The sequence below is a fragment of the Ailuropoda melanoleuca genome, chromosome 8 (genome assembly GCF_002007445.2).
Source record: "Ailuropoda melanoleuca isolate Jingjing chromosome 8, ASM200744v2, whole genome shotgun sequence".
NCBI lineage: Eukaryota > Metazoa > Chordata > Mammalia > Carnivora > Ursidae > Ailuropoda > Ailuropoda melanoleuca.
The window spans coordinates 96,298,791-96,323,679 of record NC_048225.1 but is presented as its reverse complement, the minus strand read 5'-3'; the positions used below and the strand labels follow the sequence as shown (position 1 = coordinate 96,323,679).

The 24,889-nt window shown below is 48.7% G+C and overlaps 1 protein-coding gene across 2 annotated transcripts; it reads right to left on the bottom strand.

The window, feature by feature from the left end:
- Positions 1-1,220: 1,220 nt before the first annotated feature.
- On the bottom strand, positions 1,221-24,889 carry CD34 (CD34 molecule). Of its 2 annotated transcripts, none has more exons than XM_011233643.3 (8): positions 24,548-24,889; positions 13,973-14,155; positions 13,061-13,317; positions 11,737-11,817; positions 4,238-4,388; positions 3,936-3,988; positions 3,452-3,616; positions 1,221-2,747 (listed from the first exon to the last, which is right to left on the bottom strand). In XM_011233643.3, exons 1-8 carry the CDS (start codon positions 24,624-24,626, stop codon positions 2,562-2,564), a joined length of 1,155 nt encoding a protein of 384 aa, XP_011231945.2. In that variant the 5' UTR covers positions 24,627-24,889; the 3' UTR covers positions 1,221-2,561. The 2 variants fall into 2 exon arrangements, with proteins under 2 accessions (XP_011231945.2, XP_011231946.2); XM_011233644.3 differs by having other exon boundaries at positions 2,719-2,886.

The following is a 24,889-nucleotide window of genomic DNA, read 5'->3' as shown; positions in this document are numbered from 1 at the left end:
AGGAGTCCTTCAGGACAAGCTGTCTAGTCATCAGAGAGAACTAGCTGCCACACACCCTCTAAATACACACACACACACACACGTGTGCCTACTTCCCAAAGACTTCATCTGCTGACAGGCTCAAGGTAAAATACAATAGCAGGTTCCGGGGCCTGAGGTTGGACAGGTTTCAAAGATCAAGGTGACTTTTCCCCTCCTCCCATGTTTCCCAGGAGCCTGTACCCCACACCCCTCTTCTCCCTGCCAGACCCGGGTCACTCTCATGGCAGGATGTAACTAGATGGAGGCCAACCTGGCTTCTCTTTCCCAATGGCCATCTCCCCTTTCTGCCACCTCCCAGGGTCAGCCATCACCTTCTAGGGAAAGTTCTAGATCTCATTCCTTGCCCCCCACCCCCACCCTGCCCCCTGAGTCCTGTGGAGGAACCTCTGGTGAGAGCAGTTGGAGAAAAGCAAGGGGGAAGTTGATGGGGGTGGGGTGGGGGGAGTGCTAAAGGGAAAGGTCTGGCTTTGGCCAGATAAGAATGGAAGGATCCTTTGTTTGGCCCCAACTGCCTCTGCTACTGTTGACACACTTGGGAGTGTTTCCTGAAGCTACTGGGCAGTGTCTGGCAGGGCTCCCTCCCCCACTTCCTGTGGCGGGGTGGGGGGTCTGGGAGCTGGGGGCTGCACTTGCAGACCTGTAGATGTGTTCGCAGTTAGGCTGGTGTCATAGTGCTGAAAGCAGAAGCCATCCCCTCCTGGAGGAGGCAGCCAGATCTCTAGAGCAGAAGCACCTGCCCCAGCCTCCACTGTGCTGCTCCCAGCTCCAGGTGGGAGAGGGCGGGATGATCCATGGGGCACAGGGCTCCTCTTGCTCACGCGTATTTTCCATACAGTGACCCAAGTGTGCCACTTCTCAGAGATGTGTTCACAGAGGCCCCAGCTCCTACGTCCTCCACACACCACCCTCCATCCTGAAGGCCCCTGCTGCACTCTGGTCTGTCTTTCTTTCTAGGACTAGAAACATCCAGCCTTCCTGTGAGCCTCCTCCAACTCTCCCCACAGAGGGAGACTTGGCCAAAGAGCAGCACCCTGGTCTTTGCCTGTTATCCCCTGAGATGGTGCCCCTCTTTCCTGGCTCCCCCCCAGTCCCATATCATTGCTAAGTCTGGCCCCGTCTGACCGGGACGCTGCTGTGGCATTCAGACACACCTGGCTGGGACAGTGACGCAGAACAGATGTGTCTCGGTATCACTTTAATTACAGTATTTACACACACCATTTTGTATTCAGAAATAAAATCCACCCAAACTTCCTATCTCTGGAAAGTTCTATTTCCAAACGTCATTGAAATCAGGATCCTTGCTCACCCCTCTGGAAAAGAAAAAAAACAAAAACAAAAATACAAATGAGAACCTGGGCTACCTACAGAGGAGGCAGGTGGCTTGTGACGAAGGTCCTCTGGAGATGTGGAGGGGCTCTGACTACGCCGGGGTGTAGAGCAGTGAGGGGGTGGGGGTGGGGAGGCAGAGACAGGAAGGAGTCTGCTGGGAGGCTGAGTCCACAGCTCAACCCAGGAGTCAGGGGGAAGAAGGAGGAAGCCACTGAGATCAGAGGATAAGGCCAGGACCTAGCCTCCGAGCAAGGGGCTTCCTCAGAGGTGTGCAGGTCAAGAGGCTTGGCTCAAAGTTCTGGTCCCATGGTCCCATCCACTCAGACTCACAGGGAGAAACAGGGGCCCAAGATGAGACTCTGTGAGCCCCAGAGAGACAAGGACTGGGCCATTCCCTCTCTCTCATTTATCCCCAAAAGTAGGAATGCATGTGCCATGCACCCCTACCCTGTCTCCCACACACAGACACAAGACATTTTTCAAAACGTGGAGCCTCGTTCCAGGCTCAGCCAGAAACCAGTGCAGGCTTCTGTATGCAGATGTGGGAGGGAGAAGGTGTGGAGCTCAGGGGAACCTGAGAGCATGAGGGAAGCCAGTGCCTGAATCCACAGTGACTTGGCATGGGCATACGGGAGACGGTTTAAGACAATAAGTCTTGCTGGTTATATCATTACAAAGGAGCGGGTATATTGGGTTGCTTTGGTTTCCCTAAAGTAGAGAAGACAGACATGAGGAAGAAACAGGAAAAGGGAAAGCCTCCTGGGACAAAATTGTAGCCCAGAAAAAGCCCATGCTTCCCCGGGGAGTTCTTTTAATAAGGCAGAGAGGAGGGAGAGGGAAGAAGCCCATGTGTGAATGATGCAAGGTCTTCACCCCCCCACCCCCGCTGTAGCTTCTCCGCACTGTGGCATTTCCCCCTCACACTTTTACTCAAAGTAAACCAGATTCTAGGCTTAGCGAGCTGAACGTGGAAAGGGCAGGGGTTACCTCCCAGTCCCCAAGATGGAGAGAAGCCCTCGGCCTGGCCTGGTGCAGTGCAGGGCTCCAGAAACGGCCTCCGAGGGTGTGTGCAGAAGGAAAGGGTAGAAGGTAAGGGACGGTAGCTTCAGCAGAGAGACAGCCTATGGTCAGACGCAGGGAGGGGCCCCTTCCCCAGACCTTGCCCAGCCTTGCCCCACCCAGCGGAGTCACAATTCCGTATCAGCCACCACGTGTTGTCTTGCTGAATGGCCGTTTCTGGATGTGGCCTGGCCGGTCCCGTTCTCCTGAGCCCCTCGGTTCACACTGGCCTTTCCCTGAGCCTCAGGGGAGGCCCCAGGGCCCGAGCTATAGCCCTGGCCTCCACCGTTCTCCGTGTAATAAGGGTCTTCGCCCTAGACAGTGCATAAATAAAGGAGCATTATCTGGTAAGCAGGGGAGTGAGGTGGTGATGGGGGAGGGGGCAGGAGAGAGGGGGTGGCAGCTTCACGTGCAGACTCCTTTCTTCCTGAAGAGCGCTCAGGGTTCCAGCTCCTAGAGGAGAAAGGACAGAGGAGAGGCACCACACCGTGCCACCGCGATTCAGTAACCAGCTCCCGCCAGCAACCAGACTGTCCCCAAGATGGAATAACCCTCCCCTGAGTAGGGAGCAGGCCAGAGGCCAAGAGTCAAATCCCAGCCTTGTCCTCCCTCATCCAGAACACTTCAAGAATAGATATTCCTTCCATGGGTCCCCTTCTTGTGAGCTAGGTGGGACTCATGGGTACTTAATATGCATGCAAATAAGTGTGGCTGATTTAGCAGCCTGTTCTGGTTGTATCCAGCCAAACTATCCTAGGCAAAATCAGAATTAGATGACACGTGTCATCTGTGGCCACAGTGAGCAGGTGGGCTGAGCCCAGTCAGTGCCCCCTTCCTAATCTGCTCCATATTATTCAGCCTCGTCCACCCACATGGTAATGTGTGTGTATGCACGTCCATGCAGATGGGCACAGAAGTAACTTTCCTGGGATTTCTCCTCCCCCCTTCATGACATTTATGGACCTCCCCAGAAGACCACCATATTCCTCATTTTCTTTGCCCTGGACCCCAGACTGACCAGCCTTTCTCCTGTGGGGCTCCAGCTGCGGCGGTTCATCAGGAAATAGCCAGTGGTGCCCAACACAGCCAGCAGGATCCCTGAGGTGACCAGTGCGATCAGGGTCTTGCGGGAATAGCTCTGGTGGCTCCCAACATCCTGTTCAGCGAAGGCTTGGATCCCCAGCTGGAAGGGAAGACACAGAAAAGACAGACTGTCACTTGTGGGATGTGAGTTCCGGAGCCCACGCTAGACCCAACAGTGGATGAACCCAAGAAGACTTACACCTCAGGGATTTTTCTAAACAGGATTTAAGACTGACATCTCTTAATCAAGCTGCACCATAAAATTTTGGTTCAAGCACAGAAAGGTTAAGACTGTCAGAGAAGGATGGAGAGATAGGAAGGACCGGTCTAGAAAAGAGAATTACTTTCTCCCTTACCCGAGTAAATTCCCCTGACCCAGTATTCCCTCTGAGAATTCCCATCATCTTAGAGGAACTTACCTTTTTCAGGTCAGACTGGTGCTTTTCCAGAAGTTGGAGCTTACTGGAAAGTTCTGGAATTAGAAACAGGGACTGCTGAATCTAGAAGCTGGAAGAGAACCTTCCGCTGTGCCCTTCTTTGATGTTCTTATTGATGCTCTGATGGCCAGGATGGTCCATCTCAGGAGAGCCTCTCCCAAAGTTAGCTCGGCTCTTCTCTCTAGCACCTACGCTCTTTCAGCTCAGATACTAGATTTCTACCCAGGATCCCCTCACTTCAGCCCCGCTCCCTCCCTAGACCCCAGGGCAGATGCACCCCTTACCTGTTCTGTTGGCCAAGACCAGCAGCAGGCAGTGAGGCCTCACCTCAGACTGGGCCAGAAGCAAGGAGCACACCCCAGCCCCAGCCTCAGCCTGCTCCTTCTCACACAGGACTTGGGTCAGTTCCTCTTCATTATCCTTCTTAAAATCCTCCTGGGAAGACAGAAAAAAACGGTGAGTGGAAGATGAAATTACTAATGTACGCCGAACTGTGTCCAGAGTCTCAGGCAATAATCCTGATTAAAGTCACACTATTACTCTCCAAACAAGAAGGAACTTTTTCCCCCCTAAAATTTTAACTGGAAAAAAAAAATCCTGTGAAATATATATGTGCAAAAACACAATAAAAAAAAAAATTCCAAAATTTCCCAGTACCAAAATATACATGTATGGGTGTCACAGGCGGCACTGTAAGGGGTCGAGAATGAATTCGGAGAACATTACCTTATTTAAGGATTGCCCGTGCACACGTATACTATTTCAAATTACATTCAAAAGAAATTGCCAATACCAGAAAATATGAACAGTGTGCTACTGACGAAGAGAAAATCCTTTGTTTCAAGGTTACAATAGCCCCAAATGTTGGAGGAAAAGCCGAGGGAAATGAGGAGTAGGACACAAATCTCTCAGTGACATTCTTGGGCCCTTCACTCCTGCCCCCCTAAGAGGGCTCGCAAAGAGTCTGGCTCAAACTGAAATGGCGTTTTTCTACTATCCCCTCTTTCTCATTAACGGCGGGGACCCCTGTTTTCCATGAGGTTCACAGATCGCTCCAGATTGCTGGCTGGTCTCTAGGCCCCCCGAAGATACATTCTCATGATTCTTGGACAGTTGAGTCCAGGAACCCAGATGAATTGGAAACCAACACCCTGTTCTCACATGTCCCAGGATGTGTTCCAGCAGTCTCCAATCAGAGTGCCCCCCCCACACACCCCTGCACAGGAAAGGAACCGAAACCAAGACTCTCTCCTCTGTCCGGATGGCAGATGGTGAGGAGGAAATGCCTGAACAGCTCCGACAACTTTCCTGTTCGGGGAAAACTGCTGGGGCGTGTGAGGGGCATCCGAACTGAGCCTCCGTGGAGGAGAAGGCTTCCTGTTTGTGGGGCAGCACCGCTCCTTGGGGCCCTCCCAGCTTGGAAAGCAGCCTGGGTATTTTCCTACTGCTGCGGCCCGTGGCAGGAAAACCCAGGATCCTTTGCTCCTGCACAAGGCAAAGTCAGGACTGGCCTGAGGCCCCAGCTTTCTCCCCTCAGCTGGAATTTAAGGGAGCTGAGTAGGAGCTCACTGGGCTCGGATGAGGCCAGAAGAGCAGGGCTAGCTAACCTCCAGGTCACAGAGAGAGGAGTCCAGAGGTAGGCTCAGAAGGCCCTCAAGAGCCCGGGTCACAGAAAAATGAATTCTCTGGCCGCTGCTCTTTTTCCTCTGAGTGAAAGGTCTCTAAGGGAGTACTTGGATAGAGGCTCTGTTTCTGGAAAAATCTGGTTCTTGAAAACAGCGTTTTCTGTGGACTGTCTGGACACCGTTGGACATGATCAGCAGCCTCCTTCTCTCGGCCCCTTTCTCTTTGGGGAGCCTTACGTTCCTCCCCAGTGAGCACCACGTCCTCCCAAACACCATGCCGTCTGTGTGAGGAAGAGGGAAGTCCCTCCTGGACGTCCCCATGCCTGGACGACTGCTGGCTTCTGGAGTGTCTCTGGTTGCGATCTATCTCCTTCCTGGAGAGGCAGAGGGTTAGGGCTCCTGCACAATCTAAACAAGCCACACAAAATGGCGCCTTCCTCAAACTACGGAATCTTAAGAAGCTGCACCTCAACCACAGTCACCTCAACCACAGTCACGTCTTCTGACATTGATGAAGCCCCGATTGTCAGACACTGTATCAAATGTGGGGGGAGGTGGGAGGGGGGTGGGGCACCTAAGAACTCCACACAGTCACAGCTCTCAGTCTGCATGCATGGCAGTGAAAATAAATGATGCTTATGTCTCCAATGCTGTTCTGAGTGCTTTACACATATTGACTCATTTAGGCTTTGCATAACCCTTTCAGATGGGTGTTATTATTCTCCCCATGTGACAGATGAAGAAACTGAGGCAAAAAGAGACAGGTGACAAGGTAGTTCTATGGTAGGTACTGTGACAAAGTTACTGCTAAAGTGCTACGGACATTCAAAGGAGGGTGAGCACACATCAGGTATGGGGTTAACAGAAAAGTGCAAAATAGGTCTTGAAGAATAGGGAGAACGGGTGCTGGAGAAGCTGGTAGGGAAAGGCCTTCAGATGGCGGAGGGCCATGGGAAGCCCAAGTGTGTGAGAACCTGCGATCTTCACAACCCTGGCTATAAGAAGAAGGAAGAACACCGCCTTCTCCCTTGGATTCCCCATCCTTCAAGACTCCACTCAAACCCCACTTCCTCCATGAAGCTGGTCTTATCTTCCATAGACTAGACATCAACCTTGCCTCTGCTATTTACTAGATTCTTTGCAAGTCATGCGACTAGTCTGAGTGTGAGGTTCTTCAGCTGAACACTGAGTTGTGACTGAGGAGATGTCGTATGAAGAGCGCCCAGCAAGGTCTATGGAACCTAAAGGGCACTGGACAAATGGCAGCTAGTACTGTTCCTATTAATAGTAGCAACAATATACACCATATCCCCGGAGTCCACACTTGGAGGTATGATCATATGCTGCCTGACTGTTCCAGTCATTTCACTCTGGCTAGACTGTAAGACTCCTTCGTTGGGGGAGTGGGTGTACGTTATATAATTTCATAATTTGGAACCCAGACTGCACTAAGCGTAGCACCAAACAAACAAAAGAACGCACTGAATTGTTGTTCAACTTAATGTCCAACTGGTTTGGCCTCCACACAGGGTCCCTCCACCCTTTGCTTCGTTTCTTGGACTAAATTCAAGGGAATAACCGCGGCCAGCCTCCCACTTTGGAGTCCAACGGCATCAGTGAATTGTGTTGGGGACTGGAGAGGAGCAGGTGGGTCCTGAACAGAGCACAATGCTTCTCTGGCTGCTTGAAATAAACATCCTCCCCCGAGAGAGGCTGTGGGCAGATATCATGGGAGAGTGGGCAGGAGGAAGCCACAGCCTTAGCCATTTTGCTCATGAGAATCAGATCTGTGAGCTCCTAGCCACATCTGCTCACATAGGTTACTCTGCAAAAAATGATACCTGCAATAATAAAACCATCTAACCTCTCTTGGGTAGCATCCTCAAACTTTGCAAAGACCCTTAACATGTTGAAGAAGCACGTTGGAGCGGGGAAGAGAGGGACAGGTATTTTTCTAAATGAGCCTGAAGGTTTTTCCCAGTGCTGAGATTTTAGAATCACTTCTCGTTCGCTCTCTCTCATTTATCTGTCTTGGTGTGAGTTTGACATTGGAGGTAAAACCTTGTTTTCATTTAGAGACTAGCGTGAAGGGCCTGCTACAGGCGCACAACAAGGGGGCAGCTGGCCAAGGCCAAGGAGTTAGGCTGTCTCCAGATCTCAGGCTTTCTCCAGGAGACACACCGTCTTCATCTGTCCTCCATCTGTAAGTTATTTTTTTCTACATGGAAACTGACCTTTAGTGTTTGGGCAGAGGGCAAGGAAGGCGTGGGCTGGGGGATATGATCTGGGGGTTGGAAGCAGCCTGCCTTAGATGAAGTCAATGTGACAATAAGGGTGATGTGCTAGCTGAGTAAATACAACCTCTGCCTAGAAACACATGTGGCTCGAAAGAAAGGTAGTTCTCAAAAGCAAATCATTGGGCAAAGGGCTTGAATGGAGATTTCTCCAAAGAGGATATGCAAATGGCCAATAAGCACATGAAAAGATGTTCCGACATCACCAATCATCAGGAAATGCCCACCAAAAGCACAATGAGATACCACCTCATGCCCATTGGGATGATTACTATACAAAAAAAAACAGGACATAACAAATGCAGGTGAGGATGTGGACATATCGGAACCCTCGTGCTATTTTGGTGGGAATGCAAAACGGTGCAGCTGCTATGGAAAACAGTATGGTGAGTCTTCAAAAATTTAAAAATAGATTTGCCATAAAATCCAGGAATTCTACTTCTGGGTATATACCCAAAAGAAATGAAATCAGAGTGTTAAAGAGATATTTGTACACCCATGTTCATAACAGCATTATTCACCATGGTAAAAGGTGGGAGCAATCCAAGTGTTGGTTGGTGGATGAAGGGATACACAAAATGTGGTCTATACAAACAACGGAATATTACTCAGCCTTGAAAAGGGAGGAAATTCTGACACAGGCTACAAATGGATGAACCTTGAGGCCATTATGCTAAGTGATATAAACCAGGCACAAAAAGATAAAGGCTGTATGACTCCACTTCTACGAGGTACCCGGAGTAGTCAAAGTCATAGAGACAGAAAGTAGAATGGTGGTGGCCAGGGGCCAGGAGGCAGGGGTAATGGGAAGTGGTTTAATGCGCGTAGAGTGTCAGCTCTGGATGACGAAGATTTCCAGAGATTGTACAACAATGTGAATGTCCTTAATACCACTGCACTGTATGTGACGACACATTTTGTGTTATGTGTATTTTACCACCATTAAAAAATTTCTTGGTGGATTCCCCTGGATAAATGGATATAGCCTAAGAGAATAAAGTAATCTCACATTTTGGAAAGTATTTGGGGAACCATAACCACAAAAAATAAATTACCCTGACACCGCAGCAGAGAGAATGAAAGTCAGACTCGGAGTGACAGGTCCTGCTAATGAGGACCTACAATGGGGTAGCAGGTGCTTGAGAAGATTGTGGGGTTGCCTTCCCTCCCCCGGGCTGATAGAGGTGATTTCTGTCTAAAGGGGAAGGAAGGGGAGCAAAAGGAGAGTAGTTGAGAAATACATGTCTGCAGACACATGGACAGAAGAGAAGCCTATATGATTCACCTAGTGAGAGCTATCAGGTCAGATACTCAGTAGGTCCCAGTGCAGAGTGAGTATCTGAAGAGCTGAGAATAGGCATGTGTATTTCTGTTATGGGAATACACTAGATGCAGGGGCATGCCAACATGACACAAGTACTCAGGGACATGACGTTAGGGGAATTCAAATCCTTCATGCTTCTCAATAGGCTATGAGTAGGGCTTGAGTTTCCCACGGTTAGAACCAGTGCCTTGAAGCCCTCTGACACTAAGAGTGCAAATGCAACCTAAGGAAAATGAGCAGGCACCGTGCCACTCACAGCCCTTGGAACAGATGGGTTATCACACGAGAGTGCATTAGGACTCAAGGAAAAGGAATCTGAAACACAATTGGGAGCTTTGGCTAAAGATTCTGAACAAGGATTGCTGACTGGGGAAAAATTACCTTGGGGAGCTTAGGGGGCACTGCTGCTTGGGGGCTGGGGCAAAGGAGGCCTCAGGAAGAAAGGGGAACCAACAGTGGCAGAGGGGCCAGGGAAACGGTAGCGTGACCTGGTGCTACCATAGAGTTGATCCATCGTGAGGAGTGCAGAAGCCTTCTTCAGGATACCGGAGGACTTGCTATCTTTCCACATCCCTACTCCCAGATCCTCCCCAGACCTCAGAAGGGAGTACAGACCTTCTCAGCGGTGGCACTAACAGATGAGACAGTAAAGACCACAGAGAGAAAACAACCACAGCACAGAAGGAGGAGTTATTTCTGGAGCAGCTGTAAGTTTCCAGCGCTTGTCTTATACGATGACTCTAGTTAAACGTGAACCTCGAAGAGCAATGGACAGGCACTTAGAATGCCATGCAATTAGCTCTAAATCCGTGGTACAAGGAAGCAGCATTTTGACACAGACTAGTGTGATACACAGGAAAATAAGTGCTTAACCAGGATATTACTTTAAAAAAAAAAAGTCACTTTTTAAAAGCTATAATTAGCAAAGGGTTTGGCAATTAAAAAAAAAAAGTAAGTAGAATTGAAAATCAGTATCAGAAACACAGAGAATTACCTGTACTTTATATAATCATGTTTAAGTTCATCATTTTGCAAATTGCACTTGTTATCTATTGTGTGAACTTAGGTCTTCACAATTCCCATTGTTTTTAAAAGTCCTAGGCTAAATAAAGACCTTTCAGGTATAATTTTAAAAGATCTGTGAGTCAGAATGACCCAACTGGAAAATCACAGGTAAGACAGGGGTAGTCAGAATGGACAATATAAATCACCGAATGTGTTCTACAGATTACAGTCTACCCAGGTCTTTTCCAATCTATGCAATCACACACCACATACATGGCTCCCTTGAATGGATTCCCAACTTGTAAGGAAATGTTTTTTCCTACAAGTGAATAGGAAGAGTCCTGCCATTCCATTCTTTGTTGAGGAAATTGTAACTGTCAGGGAAATTTACTGAAACAATGCAAGGACGTCTGCTATCACCATGAAAAGTTAAGGCTGTACTGTATAGTCTTACCAATGCAATTAGAACTGAAACAAGGTGTAACTACTGAAAAGGGGGAGAAAAACAATGTACTGTGGTGGGTAACAGGATAGCTTGCCTAAAGAACAAAAAAGAATCAACTAGAAAGCTCTTGGGAATTAACAAGTTAAAGAAAGTGGCTAAACCCAAGATAAATTTCAGAACTTAACTTTCTAATATACCGACAATGATCAATTAGAATATTTAATGGGGACCCTATATTACAAATAACTTTAAAAAGTTCATAAAGCCTACAGGAAAAAAACCCCTAGCTTTTAGTTTTTAAAAACTAAAAAGACAATATGCCGAACAATACGAAAGAAGACCAGAAAAATACAGAGGGATTTATAGCAGTTCCAATGAAAAATTTACTTTTTTTTTTTAATTTTGGCAAGATGTTTCTAAAGTTTTTCTAAAAGAATAGACAAAAAAATACATTTTTTATAATGTAGTGAGCAAAGACTTGCCTGGGCTGGATTTTTAAAGTACTATAATGTAAAAAAAGAAAAAAAAAAAAAAAAAAAAAAAAAAGACAAACCGAACAAATAAAGTACCTCTGAAGAATGTGCCCTGGGACATATAAAAACTTAATAGAAGCTAAAAAACAGCATTCCAACCAACAACAGAGGGGATCGTTCAATAAATAATGTTAGGAAAAACAGTTATATGGAAAATACAGCATTATAGAACAAAGACATTCTATATGGATTAAAGAGTTACATGTCAATAATAATAACAAACCAATTGGTATTTTAGATTACTAGTTTATATTTCACTAAGGATTTTCTTAACACAGGAGCAAACTTAAATCTGATAACGTACATATTAAATGTACTACAGAGGAGGGAAAAGGGAACATTTAAATAAAATTGTCTTTGCCTCATTTGCCCACCAGATGGGGCCTCTGACTCCCTAAAGGAAAAGCTCAGGGTTGGAAAGTGCCTGGCCAAGAGAAGTTCTCCCCACCCCCACCAAAGTCTGGTCCAGTCCAAGATGGCTTAAGGAGGTTCAGAAGGATTGTGGGAGAAGAGGGAGGAGGAAAGGATGGGGGGAGGCAGAGGGGAGTCTGACTTACACAGCTGGAGGTCTCATTTAGCTCTAGGCAGATACCTTGGGTCAATTTCACTTCTTTGACTTGGGAGCATTTGATTTCTCCCTGTATTAAAACAAAAACAAAGTAAATAAGCCAGTATCTTTGCCTCTCATTCCCCCCTCCACCTCTTTTCCAGTTTGATTTCTGTGAGGTGCTTTTTTAAAGGTTTTTAGGAAAAAGAAAATTTAAAATGTTAGGGGACAAGGGCTATTCCGTGGTATTAACTCCCTTCTTCCGTCTCACTCTCATCCTCATCAGATAATCAAAACTTGGGTTACTAGCCCAGGCTTGCCAGCAAGTAGCTGTTCGCAGTCTTGGTAAACATTAGCTTGGATGGTACAGAAATGGAGGAGGGGAGGAACTTTTCCCACTGGGGCTGTTTTCCCTGCAGTGGATTATACACTTGCAAGTAAGGCCATATAAGCAAAGAATAATGGGGTGGCCAGGCAGAACCTGGTGACACTCCTTTTCCCCCTGGCCTCTAGGACTCTCCAGATTCCTATTCTAGTTCCTTTAAAAACAGAAACCAGGCAGGTTCCTCATGCCTGCCTCCAGGCTCCATGCCCTCATATTTTCTACCCTTGCTGCTGAAAGCTGTTGACAACCACAGACCCCAAGGCTGAGCTCACCATCCCTGGTCTGCCCAGTTCTTCACAGCTTCTCTATGCCTGGCATACCATCAAACCCTCTCATATACAGGAAATGGTAGTTGTCCTAAACATTTTTGGAAAAGTCACCCCATTAAATGGAGGACGGTTTCCGAATATGCCCAGAGGGAGATGGTGCCCTGGTCAAAGCGCAGACCGGGAGATACTAGCAAGAACCACAGCGGACCTCCAAGAATCCCCCTTTACTTTCTACTCCCTTGAAATGCAATACCCACGGCATAGCTCAGCTACCTGTCTCCACTCCTCTCTGCCCCTGTCTGTCCTTTCCAGCAATATTTCAGCTGCATATTTTCTTCTTAAAAAATATTATTTATTTATTTAGAGAGACAGAGAGAGAGCACATGAGAAGGGGGGGCAGGGGAGAGGGAGAGAGAGAATCTCAAGCAGACTCTATGCTGAGCTTGGAGCCTGACATGGGGCTCGATCCCACAACCCTAAGGTCATGACCTGAGCTGAAATCAAGAGTTGGACACTTAACTCGTGAGCCACCCAGGTGCCCCTAAGTTGCCTATTTTCCTTGCTAATTCTTACGTGACCCAAACTCACTGGTTGGGATGAGGAGAGGTTGAGAGGAAGAGAGGGTTTGCATACCTATGGAGTGAGGGGGCAATCTGCCATTTTTGGTCCAATTCACCCACCTTGATGGTACTTGGGGTAAGAGAAAATGATGTGGAGTGTTCAGTGGGGGATGTTGTCTCAAGGCTGGTGCTGTTGTATGGGGGATCCGAAACATTTCCAGGTAGCAGGCTAGGCTTCAAGGTCACGTCTGAAGTTGCAAAGCTGGTTGGGACAGAAGTTACTGTGCTAGCTAAAGAAGTCTGTGTCTGGACAGAAGAGTTCATGGTCCCAGGCACTGGGGTGATCTCAGAGGTAGATGTGATATTGACTGTAGTCTCTGAAATAGACCAAAACACGAGCGTGCATGTGCACATGTTTGCATATACACACACACACACACACACACACACACACACACACACCCCTACACACATCTCAGTTCACTGTCTTGAATTAAAACCTTATAGAGAATGACATTGGCATGGACTTCAAACCAGAAAAGGGAATTTGGGGAGTGAAGAGCTACCTCCAGTCCTAACCCTTACCAAACTCATTTCAAGCCAGCTGTTGGAACTATAGCTATAATTGAGCATGTTATCAGAGGCGCTTTCGGGATTCTCACCCTGAACTGGATTCTGGTTTACCTTAAAGACGTCAAAAAGCAGTTTGAACCTGAAGAGATCAGGGATTTCTAAGGAGTCCTCATCTGATCCTTATTTTATCACTAATCTCAACTCAGCATGAAAGCAGGGTACAAGGAGAATGAATCGTCAGGCTCAGCTGCCAAAGTTACCTGAGAAAGCTGTCACTATACAAGAATCATCAGGAACTTACTTCAGGGTCCCCAAAGCATCATGCACAGACCATATTTCGTGGGGTTTGTATGTTTCCATCTGTGGGGGAAAGCAGGCCTGGGGGTGGTCTGCAAATATCCTACTGCTTTACCCAACACCAGCAGCATCCCTCTGGGGCCTGAGACAAGCACTCTTTACCTGAGCTGGCTGCTGTGGTCCCATTGCTCTCCTGAGAGACAAGGTACGGGGTGGTACTTCCAAGAGGACTCAGCGTGCTGGCTTCCTGGTTGGATGCATTTGCAGAAACAGCTGATGTCGTTGCTTGGGGGATTGGTCCTGTGGTAGCAACTGTCATGATTTCCATACCTGTGAGCCCAGAGGCTATAAAGAAACAAGGGGGACAAGTGAGAACCTAAATCATCCTGGAGTCTCATGACATCATGACATCAAGAATATCCTTTGGGACAGGTGACTAATTTCTCACTACTAGATTTTCCCTAAGAAAATAAGGAAGGAAAAGCTTGTATGCACCAAGTGTCTAATATAATGCTATTTCTAGGAGGGAAAAGTTGCAAGCAACTAAATGAATCACAATAGGATAAATGCTATATGCACTTCACATACCATAATCATTACACATAAAAAATTGTAAAATAAAAAACTAAAGCCACATGAAAATACAAGGCAATGTTTGTAACATGTGAAGTAAAATATTAAAATATCAAATTATATCTGAATAAATACCACAAAGAGCTAAAATATGGGGGAAGAAGTACCTTTATTTCCTTTTTAATGTGTCTTCCTCTTTCTGTCACTCTCCATCCACTAAAATAATATACTCTTGGAATTATCACCTTTTCTATGCAGCCCCTTTAAAGATCTTCTCTGTCCAAGGCTTCCCCATTCCCAAACTCCCTTCATTCTTTCCCTCAGGGAAACCCATCCTCCTTGTCTTTTGTTGAGAAATTCAGTAAGGTCCCCCCACCCCAAGATTTCTTTCAAAAAGCTCTGACCTAGGAATCCAGTGGATGGACTAGAGAACATAAGGCCTAGTTTCTCATCAAATGTAGTGGGAAGAAAGCTTAGTTCCAGCTCTGCCAAAAAAACTGTATAGTTTAATGCGTGTGCATGCGTGTCTGTGTGTGTCTCAGTTTACCAATCTCTAAAGTGAGGGCCTTTCCTTACATGGATTGTTGGGAAAATTAATGACAAATATTAAATTGGTATAGTATAATGTTCCTGGATTTAATTGTTCTCTAAAGATCTTCATGAGGGTCCTTGCCCTTCCATGTTTCCTGGGGTACCCACCAGTGCCATCCTCATACCCAGGAAGGAGAAGCTTCCTGATTGCACCCTGAACTTTAGAGTCTATATTCTCTTCCTCCTCTTACTCTGCCCTGCCCCAAACTGCGAGGAGTTCATGGGGCCAACAGAGATGTACCCTCTCTTCTAGGTCATACAGTGGGGACCAGAACTCCTAGAACTTCTTGCTCAAATGGCTCTTTGCTCACTTGAGGATCTTTATGGGGCCCTTTGTCCCAGTCCATCCTTCTGAGGGCGAACTGCAGCCCCAGGGTGGACACCCCCAAGGCGCAAGAATGGCCAAGAGGTGGCTGCTTCAGGGAGAAGGGTTACACATGAAGCATGTGGGTGGTGCGTGCCTTGCATGCATGCAAGATCCCCAACGATGTGTGCCAGAGTTGTGGGTAAGAAGGGAAGGGGGATGGGCTGGGGTCAAAGGCCATCTCTTCCTGCTCAGTCACACTGTGGCCCTGAGTCTAGAGACCAACAGGGTCCCAAATTCAAACTTGGTCTTCCAGATGGCCCTGAAGATATGTTTTTCAAGTTAAGAGGATAGAGGACATTTCATTTATAGGTTAATAGGGCTGACTGATAACTTTGAAGTGCTTAGACATATGACTGAGGGCCTCTATTCTACTCTTGACTTGGTCTTAAACATTAGGATGGACTTGGTACCCAGAGGTCAGCACCCACCAGTACCACCCTTAAGGAAAGACCCCTGAGGATCCCAGGCCACCCTAAAGCTCCTCTCTAAATTTTCCTGATTGAGATATAAGTCTGTATCTTTTGGGTTTCCAGGTAAATAGCAGCGTAGAATGACACCTCTTCTTTCCCTCGGCATCAAGAGGGAAGTTAGGCTTTTGTTTCATTGCAATTAACTTGGGACCAAGAATGCTACCCTTAAAAGTTGCGACAAGTCTCACTCTCCCACATCTGCCTCCCTCCCCGCCGGCTGCAAGTAGATTGGTATAAATGGTGAGGACAATAATCATATCTTAATATTCTGTGCAGGGGAGTGGGAGGAAGAAGTGACATTACCATCTCCGTTTTAGAGATAAGAAGCTGAATCACCAAGGTCTTGGCCAAGAGGGGAGGCCATAGTTTATGCGGGGCAGGGAGCAGTGGGGCCACTGAGGTTTAGCGGACACTCGAGTGGAAGGAGCGAGAGGGTCAGGGAGTCTAAACTGCTACAGGTCAGGATGCATCCTCCACCCTTCTGGAGAGAAAAGAATGGGCTCCTATCTGGGTTAGGTGGAGGGGGGCTTCTCAAAATAAAATAGATGGGGAAGCAGATTCAGTCTTCCTCTGCCCTTAGATAGGACCCGCTTAGCAATCTGCCCCTGAGGTATCAACTCACTGAAGGGGGCAGGTGGTGGGAACATATGGACACTGAACCTAAGAATCATCTTCCCCGAGTACCACTCCAAGGCACCACTGGAACTCCCCCTTGACATCATCCCTCCTTTCCTCCCTTTCCTCTTCTTCCTTCCAACATATCAATTCCTGGGAATCCTATCTGGCTCAGCCTGGCCCAGCCCTTTTCTCTTTCCAAAGAAAGCTGGGCCTGACTGAGGTGATGTCATGCTTTTGAACCCGCTCCCCCAGGGCCTCCTTCACCCAGACAAACAGTTTTGAACTTTTCCAGATGTGAGCAGAGACCTGCTGCGAGTTCTGAGGACAGAGGTGCCTGTGCCAGATGAATGAAGCAACTCCGGACCTAGGCCAGCTACTGACCCACTAGGGCCGGGCTCCCGGCGGCCACAGCCTCCTCTCACCCACCACCTGGCCAAACACTGAGCAACAGGTAGCAGGATCCATCTGCAAAGAGAATGAAAGCCCCACCTCAGACTCACGTCCCTGAGCCTGGAGTGGGCAGGGATGCCCCCTGAGCGCTTGGAGAAACAGGTCAGAGAGGGAGGCCAGAGAGGCAAGGCTCAGTGACAGGAGACGTGTGAGTTGGTGTAGAGTGAGGGAACATGGCGGTAGGGCCCTGAAAGCCAATCCAACCAAGGGGCTGAAGCAGAGGGATGGGCAGGGAGCGAGTCCAGTGGTTTTCCAGCTTCTAGGGCTCCCTTTCTAGAGCCCCCATGAGGAGACTGCATCTTGCAGGAATAACATTTATATGAATCAAGACTGACCACAGGTCTCTGTTCATCCTATCTTCCCACACACGTCCATGGCGTTAAACCATCAAATGCTAACCTTTCTTTATTTGAGCTTCTGTTCTCCCAACTCTGTCAAGGGAGTAATAGCAGCTTACCAGTTAGATTCTAGGAGACAGTCAGTGAAACCTGCATTCCATTCCATTGTAGACCGGAGCCTTCCAGACAAATAGCCTTTATCCCCAACCCAACAGAGCATTTTAAAATTTAAAATCAAACAAATTAAAATCAAACAAAAGTGCAATTTAAAATCAAACAAAAGGCTATCTTCTGCTATTTACTTCCCATTCTACCTTTATTTTTATTTTTTAAAGATTTTATTTATTTATTTGACAGAGAGAGAGACAGCCAGCGAGAGAGGGAACACAAGCAGGGGGAGTGGGAGAGGAAGAAGAAGGCTCCCAGCGGAAGAGCTTGATGTGGGGCTCAATCCCAGAACTGCGGGATCACGCCCTGAGCCGAAGGCAGACGCTTAATGACTGCGCCACCCAGGCGCCCCTTCCCATTCTACCTTTATTAACTGTGTCTCCTAAGTACCTGATCTGACTCTAGTTATCCTATTTAATCTCAACTCATGAACTTGGGGCAAAGGGAGGAGACAAGGTATCAGGAAGTTAACAAAATGAGGATAAAAACCCAAAATGGCCAAATAGAGGTCACAAAAGTCACGTAGTAAAAGTAATGCATTTAACTTACAAGTACTTATTCAGAGGCAATTATTCTTGTTTTCCACATAGTTCTAACAAGCTTGGTTATCTGATATCCTAGCTAAAGCTAAAAATTAGAGACTCTTAGAAGCAAACAATAAGGAGAAACAACCGCTTAAAAAAGAAGAAACAGAGATAAATGAAAAACAGACATGAGTATTAAAACCCACACCACTCTGGAACCTTTTATCAGTAGGAGTAAATACATACATACACCTTAATAAGCATTAACAAAGTCACTGAGTTGCACCAGAACCAAATTATTTCCCTGATCCAACTGAGTCATGAAAATTAAAGTCCTTATTTTGAGGGCACACTAAGGAAGCAGGGGCATAAGGTAATGCATTTTTTAAGAGGTTTCTACCTACAATTAGTAAAATGGAGAATCTTTGCATTTTGAAAGAGGGTGCCCAACTCCTCCGATCCAGAAAGCTCTGTTACCTAACTAGCTAAATAGCTAAATTCCCATGCTTTAGGAGACTATACTGGTTCTTTCTTTCTTTCTTTCTTTCTTTCTTTCTTTCTTTCTTTCTTTCTTTCTTTCTTTCTTTCTTTCTTCTTTCTTTCTTTCTTTCTTTCTTTCTTTCTTTTTTTAAGATTTTATTTATTTATTTTAGAGAGAGAGCGCNCCTTTCTTTCTTTCTTTCTTTCTTTCTTTCTTTCTTTCTTTCTTTCTTTTTTTAAGATTTTATTTATTTATTTTAGAGAGAGAGCGTGCACACAGAAGGAGAAGGAGAAGCAGACTCCCCACTGAGCAGGGAGACCCATGATGCTGGGGTTCGAGCCCAGGACCCCAAGATCATGACCTGAGCCGAAGGCAGATGCTTCATCGACTGAGCCATCCAGGTGCCCCTTGGTTTTGCTTTCCAAAGACCTTCTTAGGTTTAGTGGGGGTTTTGCTGGTGTTTCCTGATCTCCTGGCCAGCCAGCCCCATCCCACCCTTCTGTTCCAACCCTGGGGTTTGTGGGAGGAATTCTTGGGTGGCTCAGCCCACAGGGGGACAGTACTGGGAAGAAACAGCCTGCTGCCTCCACTGGGAACCCCCAGCCTGTGTTTCTGAGAAGACAGTGAAGCCTCTGCACGAAGAGTGTGGGCTCTGCAGTCAGACCGTGTCCAGAGGCTTCTCTACCCTGTTCTCTCTGTCAGGGCTGGGGCGGAGGCTTCCTCCACTCTCTAGACCTTACCTGGGAAATGGGAATAAACACTGCCCTACCTCCTAGTTGTTCTGAGCAGTGGAGGAGATAAGGGGCTCAAAGCAGTTAGCCCAGCTGGTAAACGCTCAAGAAATAGCAGTTATCTTTAGTCCAGGGCCCCTTTCCTTCTGCTTCTGAGAGGCCTCCAGACACATCTCTCTGCCACTTCTCTGGCACAAAATCATATATGCTGTTTCCTGAGTGTAGGTCTTATTGCCTCAGTTACATTATAAATTTCTTTAGCGTTGGAAGTGTCTCTTGGACACGTTCGTTTTGCTCAGGGCGAGAAGCAGGGCCATGTGAGCTGGGAAGCAGTCCTCGGAGTGCGTGGCCCGTGGTAGGCCTATTATGCCCACCGCCCCTTCGGAGAGCCGCCCCATTCAGTCCTGTAGTTTAAGAGGGAATTTATCAAATGAGGGAGCGAGCAGGGGAGGAGAACCAGAACTAGGAGAGTTCTAGAAACTGAGTCTCATATGCTTGAGGGCCTGAAGCTATTTCATTTAGATGGGGGGTTGGCGAACAGCTGGTGGACCCAATCCGCCCACCAGCTGTTTGTTGTATGGCCAGTGAGCTAAGAAGGGCTTTTGCATGTTTCAAGTGTCATAAAATAAAGCAGAGTGGAATACGCATCAGAGACAACCCATGGCCCCAGAGTCTGTGATATTTACTATGTGGCTCTTGACAGAAAAAGTTTGCCAACCTCTGATGCAGAAAAGAAGAATTTGGGGAGGGAGAATAAATAACTTTATTCAAGACTTGTTTCGCTTACCTACTCACTCTTATTTTTTGTCATAAGCACCAGTGATGTGCAAAAGACCGTGCTCAGTGCTGTGGGGAGCCCAGAGTGAGAGAAGTCTCCTTCCCGCGGTGTGGTGTGGGTGTCATCCAATTTAAATAAATCCCTGTCCTCAAGGAGTTTATTATCTAGTGAGCCCAGACAGCTCGGTAAGGATTGTCAGGAAGAAAGATCAGATTCATTCTGTGGTACTTCCAAGAACAGAATTAGATTAGAAGTTACTGAAGATTGGGGTGCCTGGGGGGCTCAGGCGGTTAAATGTCTGCCTTCGGCTCAGGTCATGATCCTGATCCCACATCAGGCTCCCTGTTCTGCAGGGAGTCTGCTTCTCCCTCTCCCTCTACTCCTCCCCCTGCTTGTGCTCTCTCTCTCTCTAATAAATAAATAAAATCTTTAAAAAAAAAAAAGAATTAACTGAAGATTAACCGATTCTAATTAAGAACAGAATTTGAAGTTAATGACTAGAAGATACAAGAAAGCTAACTTCATTGTAATACAAAGAAAAGCTGAAAATAATGTGTTTTAGTTTTGTGTGTGTGTGTGTGTGTGTGTGTGTGTGTGTGTGTGTGTGTGTGTGTGTTTTAGTGGCATGAACTACTCTGGGAAGTGGTAAGCCACCTGTCTTTTCCGGGAGCACGCAGGAAGTGTCCTCGTTACTGGGTCTCGCTGAGACTGGGCATCTTGGACTAGCACACAGGGCTGGCCTGTTGCCTTCCTAGGGTTCCTGTGAACCTAAGCTGTGACCTGAGCATAAACCCAGCATCTGCGGCTCCCCGTGGACTGGGACTCCCCTTTAATATGCAGATAGTTGGGCTTGGCCCCCATCCACTTACCCTGGAACCCCAGGCTCCTGAGCTTTCTCTGGGGGCCCAATGTTTCTCCCAGTCCCCTCTCCTTCATTCTCCTCATTGCCACTGACTCCTTTTTTGCAGCTCTGCACCTCCCTGTCCTCAGGCCACTGCCGTTCTCCTTCAGCTTCACCGGGGGCCAGCCAAGCACCCCATCCTTTCTTCCAGAGAACACTAAGACCGGGCGATTGTGTGTTTATCAAAGGTTTGAGAGCACGATGCCAGATCACAGCCCAGGCCAGAAGAGACAATGGCGTAACTTAGACATCACTGTGCGAAGCATCCCTGCCACACCGTAAGAAGTTTCTCCTCCGGGGGGTCTTTTCCACCCTCCAGGCACCTCCCCTCCTCTCTCTCTCCTCTTTTTGGCCTCTGGATTCCCACAGCCTGTGTCTCTTGGGCCCATCAAATACAAAGTTCCACTTTATTTTTATCATGCTCAGCAATTCAACCTCCTGTTGGCCCCTGCACAGCCAAGGCCTGGTTTTTTTCACATACAGAGTCGTTAAGGCATTTTCTTTAACAATGGAACTGGCCATCTAGAGATGCCGCTCTGCTACAAGGTATCCGTTATGGGTTCTTGGAGTCTTCCCCCCCAAATCAGGAAGAAGCCGACTTCCCAATTAATCCAAAAGGCCTTTTCCTTTGCATCCAAAGACAAGTGATTGGTGGGGGGAGGGAGGGGCGGAGTACAGGTGCCATGAAGTACCCCTTGGTCCATCCCTATTCGTGTGCACCTCTCTTCCCCAGGATGCATGCATCTTTCTCCTTAGCGAAATCAGGAGCCGTGGGGTCGAAAAATCATAGATAATTTCTTTTTATTTTTCAGCTGAGAAGGGAAGAGAATGTTCTCATTTGAGAAGTCAAAATCCAGAAAAATAGGAAATTCTGCCCTGGCAACTCCAAGCATTTTCTTCTGGAGTGTGGTGTTTTTGTTCTTTTTCCATACCTTCACATTTTCAGTTCTCCACACTCGGGGCCCTTTAGTGAGATCAGGCAAAGTCAAGGCGAGAGGGAGGCCAGGCACCCTCGGCCGGGCTGAATAACCAGCCAGCCCTGAAAGTGAGCCCAGGCCCTCCTGCCTGGGCTCTGAAGGAAATCAGGCAGTGCGGCCGTGCAAAGTGGAATTTGTGCCTCTTTTTTAAATTTGTTTTTGTAAGACTCTGTGCCCAAGTTTATCTGCTGCAGTTTGGCACTCCTTGCCCTGAGCTTTTGGAGACAAAGACTCAGAGAAGGAAAGAGGTGAGGACAAGTGAGCAAGGAGGCCCAGGAGGTGGAGCCAAAGGGATAAGAACTAAGATGCCCAGGCATGTTTTCTCAAACAGGAATGCCACTGAAGACTCTCATTGCAAAGGTGTTGCCAGCTGGACAGGGACCCCTGGGGGCCACTGAATTAGTCAGAGGTCCCCAAGCCTGCTCCTCCTCGGCTGCCATATGGCAGAGAGTCAAAGGGCGGAGTCCTCTCTCCTCTGGAAAATATCTGATAAAGTTCTTTTCCCTTTTCTTTTTTCCCCTCTTACATGTAGCCCCAGACAGGATATGGGTGTGGGGTCAGCATGCACGAAGGACCCAAAGGAAGAAGAGGAATGTGAAGGGGCGGGCTGGGGGGGGTATCCTTATGGTGAGAGGAAAGATAGGCCGTGGAGGTCTTGGAGGGAACAGATACCCTGAGCCTGACAAATGGGGTTTCCTAATAATCTGAAAGGCTTCTCTTCCCAGGTGGTGGCATGGCAGTGCTCCCTGGTGGCCTCTCAGCTCCCGCTCTGACTCTGGTCACCACCCAGAGCAGCCCCACCTGCAGTGAGAAGAGTCTACTGTTGGTTGTCTGCTGTGCTCATCCTTATGCCAACTTCTCACGGGGACAGAAAGACCTTCCCAGGACAAAGCTCTCTGTCAGGCTACATGACATGAAAACCACAGAACCTCCAGTGCCCTAAATTTTGCAGTAATGGCACGGAATTCCTGCAACGTCCATCTGTTAGCATTTCAAGATACAGTCACTCACTTATTTATCCCACGATGTATACCAGGACAGAAAACCACTCCTAGCATTAAAACAATAAACAAACCCTAGAAAGTTCTCAGGGAAGACCTAAAGCCCCAAATTGGCCCAAGTCATCTGGCAAGATGGAGAATAGGGATCCATGCCCCAGCTGTCACCCCCCAAAGCTGAGACAGTGGAATTCTCAGCATATCTGGCCCAGATTTTGCAGTTCATTTGCTCCCCCAACCTCCTGCTGCAGTCCAAGGCGAGACTGAAACTGGCCAGCTGAGGAAATAAGAAAAGGGTGGGCCTCACTCGGCGTGGGACCAGGTCATCACAAGCTGTGTAGCCAAAGGAGAGTGGAACATCTGATCAGCTGTTCATCAACTCCCCCGTTAGGAGTTAGGAGGGTGCCTTCTAGCACCCAGGAGAGTTCCCCGGTCTAGGGCTTCAACAGCTCAGTGACCGCTTTTTCCCTGCCCCAGAGGGCAGGTCCACGGCTGCTGAACTGGTCAACCCAGAGCCTATCTTAGAGCTTTCTCAAGCTCGGAGTCTCTCTCCAGCTGGGTGGGTGCAAAGGGAGGACAGCAGAGGACCATGAGAGCAAAGGGGCCTAGCTGGCAGGCCCAGATCTCTCTGTGGGGCCATGGTGGGTGGCCTTGCATATGGAGTAAGAGTAGGGAGTTGGGAGCCCGAGAGAGGGCTGGAAGAGGAATCTTGAGCAAAAGGAACAATGAACAATGTTTAAAACCTTCTAAACGCAGTGAGATGAGATGGAGAATGCTATCCCCAAATGAAAGCAATTGAGAATAAATATTTACTGAGCATCTATTATTTCTCCACCAAAGTGAGAGCAAGATCTTAAGGAGTAGGGACAGGTGTGGGTGAGTGGAGGGGCGTCCACTAGCCCGCTAACCAATTCACTAGTTTTAGAACTTGGAGGGGGAAAGGGAGGAAAGCCCCCAAATGTAACAAGTCTCAGTTGGTGCCAGGGTGGTGGGTTGTGATGGGGAGAGGGCGGCAGTGCACAGAACAAACCGCATCTACTGCCACCTTCTCTCCAGCAGACTGGGTGTGGGTGTGGGAAGCGGGAGCTGTAATTTAGCTTCCCGATCTTAAATGCAAGGAGTTTTTCACGGACTGTTCTTCATTCCACACTCCCCTGGTCACCTAACTCAGCTGACTCCTGGGCCTTCTGGGCGTCGGAGCTGGGGCCTCGTCCCAGGGTTGGCCTCGCTCCCATTCCTTAAAGGTCCAATTCAGGCTTGCCCCGTCCCGGTGGTCGGCGGGCGCCTGCGCTCTCTCCCCAGCAGCCGCTCACTGGGCTTTCGGAATCAGCTCCCAGGGGCAAAACTTTCCTGCTTCTCTCCTCCCCTCTCCTGGCTCTGGCTCCAACTCCGCGCTCCGCACCTCTGGCCACGCGAACAGACTGGCATCTTCGAAGCGCTTTACTTTACGGACAACTCCAAGGAAGCGCACGCTCTGACTCCGGGACGCCCGGGGCGCGCCGCCCGGATGACACCTGGGCTGGCTGACCCTGGCGGCGGGGGTCGCCCGACCGGTCCTTCCCGTCCACCCCGCCGCTTCCCAGGTGACGCGCTGGTCCCAGCGGGGAGCGGTTCCGAAGGCCCCCGTGCCACCGGAGCCCGCAGCCGCCGTGGGCGTGGGGCGTGGGTGGGGCCGGGGTCCCTTCCCTCCGCGCCCCCGGGGCTCTGCGCGCTCCGCCGCGGGAGAGCGCCGACCCTCCCCGCCCGCCCGGGCGCGCGCGGCCTGTACTCACGCAGCAGACTGAGCAGGCAGAGCGCGGTCCAGCCCCGCGGCATCCCGCGCCCCGCGCGCGCGCCCCTGCCGACCAGCATCCTTCCCGCGCCGCTACGGAGAGATGCGCTCAGCCCGAGACGCGCTCGGCCCGCGGGACGCGCTGCCCCCGCCCTCCGCCCGGGAGCGGGGTGGGCGAGCTGGCTTTTTCCCCTCCCCTCCCTCTTTATTCCTGGCAAGGCCGGCCCCTCTCCTTGGCCGCCACTATAGCGAGCTTCCCCGCTCAGTCCCACAGGCGGAGGACGTTAGCAGGGGCCGGGATTGCCGCCGTGGAGGCCAAAAAAGGTGGAGGTTTGTGCGGGCC

What these genes read in the sequence shown, in the direction of transcription:
- CD34 (XM_011233643.3), bottom strand. Translation starts at nt 24,626, where the DNA reads ATGCTGGTCGGCAGGGGCGCGCGCGCGGGGCGCGGGATGCCGCGGGGC. An exon ending in GACCACAGCAGCCAGCTCAG is followed by an intron (nt 13,318 to 13,972) that starts GTAAAGAGTGCT and finishes GGTCTATTTCAG; the next exon opens with AGACTACAGTCAATATCACA. An exon ending in GCCCCACAGGAGAAAGGCTG is followed by an intron (nt 2,748 to 3,451) that starts GTCAGTCTGGGG and finishes TGCACTGTCTAG; the next exon opens with GGCGAAGACCCTTATTACAC.